We start from the raw sequence: 6,282 nt of genomic DNA on the forward strand, positions 1-6,282 counted from the left end.
AGAATGGTGAATGTATCAAAGAGGAAAAAACAACAGCAGAAGTTTACCAACAGGTCTTCAATGTAAGGAAAAATTCCCGCACTCGGAGGCGTCTTCAGCAGGCCCCTTAACAAATATATACTAGTTCATGATAATGAACGCCATACTAATTTCCAAATTGTACACAAACTAAAATTAAAATAATACAAGACTAACAAAGACCAGAGGCTCCTGACTTGGGACAGGCGCAAAAATGCAGTGGGGTTAAACATGTTTATGAGATCTCAACCCTCCCCCTATACCTCTAGCCAATGTAGAAGAGTTAACGCATAACAATACGTACATTTAAAATTCAATTCAAGAAAAGTTCGAGTCTGATGTAACCAAAGAAAATAAACAAAATGACAATAATACATAAATAACAACAAAATACTAGTAGTTAACTGACATGCCAGCTCAAGACTTAAATTAAACTAATTGAAAGATTATGATTTCATCATATGAATATCAGGCACAATCCTTCCCGTTAGGGGTTTAGTATCATACCATCATAACATATATGAGAAGAAAATAACCTGTGTCATGCCAACAACAGGTTTTTGAATAAATGTGTTTAGTTCCGATGCAAAGACCCTATAAGTGAATCAATATTAACGCCAAAATAAGCAATCTTTAATGACCTGACAACAGTATCGTAACTATATCCCTTCTTCATAAGTATATTTCAAGGTTTTGTAAGTTTCTGCGGTGAATACTGACATTTTTGTGCTTTATTTCCATAAAAAATTTGATGTGAAATACCTCAACATATAAGAAGTCTGCATGTTAAACTATATTTACGAATGATGTCCTTATACCGATGATAAAATTTAGTAAATGTTTTGACTAGTTTGTGATATCGAAAAACCCTGGTGTAATAATTTTTCAATAATACATAAATTACTCTCGCTAAAATCTAAAACACTGCACATTTGATTAAAGGATATGTGGGTGCATACTGATTTTTTCCCAAATAGAATGGTGGTCCATAAAATACAAGTGCAAGTGTAAAGTGTGAATGAATTTAACAGAGACTATCATCTCCTTTGATAAACTAGCTAAAAACCTGAAAACTTGCGCATCCAGTTTTGATATACTAGTATATAAAATGAAATGTAACTGTTCCTGTGACAGTTTCTCAAATACACAATCATGAATAAAAAAAGAAGACATCTTCAAGTATTAGCCTGGAGGTCAACAGAAAAATGTGCATTGTGAAAGGACAAACACACGTCAAAAATGTTCGGAAAGCTCTTAAACGCTACTCAATACTCAACATTAACTATCAAATTGCCATAAGTTTTACACAGACAACTTAAACATATGGAAACAATTAAAAGTAGTCTAGTTCATTATGAATGTAGGTAGTTATTCCAACCAATCAATGTAATTTTGGTAGTACTTATCTTCTAAAAAGTACATGTATAACAAACAAAAACTGAATGGTGAATTCTAAAAGGGGGAGTTGATAAAAATTGACAGAAAAAACAAAAATAGGTAGTTAATAAGTATGTAGTATATATTTCCTTGATAAAATATTGATTAAGTAAAATTTAAAAACTGGTGTTAACAAAACGAAAACTAAGAATTAAAAGCTCTAGCACCCAAAAAGAAGCAAAATATACCAGAGGTTATTATTCAAACTCATAAGTTGAACCCTATGATTTTATTTAAAAAAAGAAAAAGAAGCACATCTCAGAAACCTCATGAACCAAGAATGTCCAAAGTAAAACATAAACAAGATGCATATAAACATGTTATGAAATTTTCTGCAATGGAATGCTTTTCAATGTTATATGTTTTCACAATTATCTTTCATGCTACAAGCCCGACCACAATCTTTTATATTACAATTATTCTCTATAGTTAAGGAACTGCAAATGACAATAAATAACAAACTCATTTGCATCACTAGACTTGAAAATATTAATTTGCTGATTCTATTTGTGAATTTGATATAATGTTAAAAGATCCGGAAGTAGTGTCAAGGAAGAATTTTAAAGGTAAAAAGTATTTTCTATGTTATTTACAAATATGATAACAGAATACATATAACATGTATAAATGATTTCTATTATACAATGGTTCATTGAATGAGTCAAACATATCGCCGTGTTTTAATTAAGTTTTTTTTTAATACCCGAAGTATTGATTAAGATTTTAAAATATAAAAAAGAAGATGTGGTATGATTACCAATGAAACAACTATCCACAAAAGACTTAATATGGCACAAGCATTAACAACTATAAAAGTTTGTCTTTTTCTTTCAACAAAGACTTGTAAATGCATATATGCAATTAACATCTTTACGTTTTTAACTTACAAAAAAAATCAACACTAGATTGATGTTTAAATACCATCTCTTTCTATTGTAGGATACTAAAATGTACAGTATAACAGACATAAAAACAGTACAAGATAATACCATAATAAATGATGGTAGTTATACAAAACTTAACTAGGTTCAAGTACTTTTTCTGAAAATATAGAAATTTTGCTTCATACACTCGCGCACGAACTGCTGTAATTTTATCAAGATTTTTTACCAAATAAAGCACAAAAAATCGTTTGTAGAATGTAATTGTATAAAAGAGGGGGAAAGGTGGATATTCAATACTAAATATAAATGATAGAACACGTGTGGTCGTAATAATTTGAATGTTTATCAAACGCCTCCATTTTTACGCTTGCACATTCATTTGTGTTTCTAACACAAATTAAATATGAATGAATTGAACACATACACAATCATAACCAAACGATTTCTAGCGGTCAAGATTTGTTTTCATATATATTCATGTTGTTGATCTGTTCTGTTCTATTTTATAGATATCATTTTTAGATCGTTGATTCATATTTTATTTCGTTATTTGCACTACAACTATGTTTTTTTTGTTACAATGTTTGGTGTTTTGTGCGTGTGTTTCCATAAAGATATCAAATTTTGTATATATTTATGCTTTGGCTAATTATAGATATTAATAATCGGCAAACACCAAGTAAACTAGCTTCGTTTTCTCATGTAAATCATATACATAGATATACAATCAGTCATTGTATAGGTAAAACAAGTCTAAACTTACATTTATTTATTTGAATGTCTGAACTAACAGTTTGATAACTTAAATAGAAGGATACATTTTGTTTCAAATTGTGTAATTCAAGGTTTTCTAAAAACGCATACAAAATCAATTACGTTTCCAATTTATTTCGGATGTATTTTTTATCCACGGTTTCTCTGATATAACTGCTCGAAACATAATAAAATCGAAAAGATGCAGATATATTAAAAGAGCCATAGTCTTAGCTTTTGCCAAACTGTAAACAATTCGCCTCCTTCTTCTGGCCATTCAATAACACACACATCGTTCCAGATCGTACTTAGCTCCGACGGAGTATTTTGTAGCGAGGTTTTGTGTGCTATAACAACAATTTTTTGTAAATCTTTTGTAAATTTTTCATACTTTGCTCTTTCAATTTCAAAATGATTCCATTCACGTGTGATGAAAGATGGTGTAATGACAAATATTATGTGCCTACTTTTATTTATGGATCGAGCTCTAACATCCAAATTGGATGCACCTACATCGAAGTCTCGATCTTCACAGCACATTCTCAATCCCCATCGATGTTCAATAGTAGGTTGTAGAATATTCTTAATGAAAAAAGCGCCATCATCCGAGTATGAAACATAAACGTCATACTTGAAATTAACTTCAAGGCCTTTTTCCACGATAATGAGGAATTTTCGATGAAAATAGAAAAGTATTCTCCATCGGAAATTATATACTAAGGTTATACACATTATACAGAAACATATTGTAGTTAGAAGAGAAACTCCAAGTTTCACCCATAATGCGGCGTTGCAGGCAGAAAAGTAATTGTGATATTCTTCTGTCACATTTTTAGTGAAATTATTTCCACCGCCAGGCAGACGACATGTGTAGTTTTTATCCAAGTCTAAGCTTGCTTTTGTATCAAAAATCCAGGTCAAAAAATTTGCAGTTTCACACGTACATATAAAGGCATTCCCTTGTAGGTACAGTTTGAAATGTCCAAAATGTTTGTTTTGAACATTAATCCAGACTGTTAAGTCATCTTCCAGCATCGACAGTAGATTAAAACTTAAATCCAATTCAGTTAAATGAGCAAAAGACATGATTACCCGCGGAATAGTTTGAAACATATTATTTGAAACGTTTAACGAAGTCAATGAATTTAATCCTTCGAAAGATTTCTCACCAAGGTACCACAAATAATTATGCGAAACATCCAAAGAAGTCAAGTACGTAGTCCAATTAAAAATTGATACGTTTTGTGGAATTAATTTATATAATTGACTTTGTGCCATTTTTAGAATCTTGAGATGTTTTAAGATTGGGAACTGACCGAATGTTTTTGTTGACTCTATTCCCGATATGTCAAGATATTCGAGATTGTTAAAACCATCACATATAAAACGCGGAAACATATCCGTATTGTAATATGAAAAATCTAGTGTTGCAAGCAAAGTGTTTGATATATCTATATTTTTTACGTAGTTTCTTGCCATAACGTGAGATATTCTAACATATTTTAGATTTTTAGGTATATGAAACGTAAAAGATGGTTTTTCAAAATTACCCTTAGAAATACTGCTGTCTTTAACTCTCAAATTCAAAGTTTGGCTGTCATGTAAAAACTGAGGATTCTTATATTCCAGCGGAACATATGAGTTATCAAACAGAGTTAAATTCGTCATACGGTAAACGAAACTCACGAAATCTGAGATAAAATATCCTAATCCTAATCTGTTTGCTGATAAAATTAACTGTTCAAAGCATTGCGGGTGCTGAAACAGAATTAGAGATTTGTTGCTTATGGAACATATGCTATTTTCAGAGATATCAAGAATTTTGATACAGATCGTTGATATATACTCCATTAACTTCGGAGTCAAAATGACGTCATAAGGATAAATTTTCGAATTTTCTACAGAAACATGGTGGAAATTGATGATATCCATATTCGTGTTTTGTAATGGATAAACCATTTGTAACGCCTGACTTAAACTGATTGGGGTATCGTTAATATCGAGAATGCGCAACATGGGAAAATATTTCAATGCATCAATTTCAACCACAAAGAAATATTGACAGCTCCTCATTTGTAATTCTTTTACGGTTTGAGGAAAATTCATGAACGTTTCATTGCTGAGGTAACAAATAAAACAATCATCGAATATAAGCGTTTGTAGGTTGCTCATCTTCTGAAAACTTGAATTGAATTTGGGAAAGCAAACTAAGTCAATAACAAGTTCCTCCAAATTTATAAGACTGGCCCCTGGTAAGTTATAATCTAATTGATTCTCACTATAGCTAGCATATCTCATATTCCGTTTTATATCCAGTTCTCTAAGTTTCGATGATGAATGGAACACTTTCTCTGAATAAGAATCCGATACATTAAGATGATTGTTTGACAATAGCAATTTCGTTAGGAAAGGTAAATCAAATGCGTGCGTATCTAGGGCCATAATTTCGTTGTTGTTCAAATTGATTTCCGAAAGTACTACAAATTGTTTGAAATCAGAGTTATTAACAAACGTAATAAAATTTTCCGCTAAATCGAGTACATTGATATCAGCTGGTAAGTCCAATGGAACACTCGTCAAGTTTTTGTTTCGACAATCAGCCTTTGATCTTTTTGACTTCGGATCTACCTTTATAGTACAAATTTCTTTTGTATTTATGAAACTACAACTGACCATATATAAAAAAAACAGGTTCATCACTAGACGTAAATAAATCTTTTTTGCAAATAACATTTTCTGATACGAGCTGACGTTAAAAGATTCCGGAAGTAGTGTTAACGGAAATTTCAGAGGAAATTTCTTAAGTATAACACGTTATTCCTATTTAATTACATTTGATACCAGGGTGAATAGAAATGATTTTTTTTTGCAATGGACCACTGAATGGGAATACATACCTTTTATTAATAACAGGAAGAAATTCAGCATTACATGCTTCATGATTTTATTTATATACACATCCTTGATATAATCAAATAAAAGAGATAAGATTTAATCTTAAGATGCAGGAATCGCTCAGCTGGCAAATCTGAATAGATACATCATGTAACTATTGTTTAATCTCGTGTAAGATTTTTTATCATTCATACTCAAATGGAGTTTATCAAATAATTGATATGATCACTGTTTTACATGACATAAATAAATTAAAGTATACTATTCCCTGAGGAAATTATCTATCAGTTTCCCT

At 30.9% G+C, this 6,282-nt stretch overlaps 1 protein-coding gene across 1 annotated transcript; it reads right to left on the reverse strand.

The window, feature by feature from the left end:
• Positions 1-3,188: 3,188 nt before the first annotated feature.
• On the reverse strand, positions 3,189-5,749 carry LOC134687964 (toll-like receptor 4). The gene has a single exon (XM_063548429.1). The coding sequence runs from the start codon at positions 5,532-5,534 to the stop codon at positions 3,306-3,308; it is 2,229 nt and encodes a 742-aa protein (XP_063404499.1). The 5' UTR covers positions 5,535-5,749; the 3' UTR covers positions 3,189-3,305.
• Positions 5,750-6,282: the final 533 nt, after the last annotated feature.

Source organism: Mytilus trossulus, chromosome 10, assembly GCF_036588685.1.
Source record: "Mytilus trossulus isolate FHL-02 chromosome 10, PNRI_Mtr1.1.1.hap1, whole genome shotgun sequence".
Taxonomy (NCBI): Eukaryota; Metazoa; Mollusca; class Bivalvia; order Mytilida; family Mytilidae; genus Mytilus; species Mytilus trossulus.

What these genes read in the sequence shown, in the direction of transcription:
- LOC134687964 (XM_063548429.1), bottom strand. Translation starts at nt 5,534, where the DNA reads ATGGCCCTAGATACGCACGCATTTGATTTACCTTTCCTAACGAAATTG.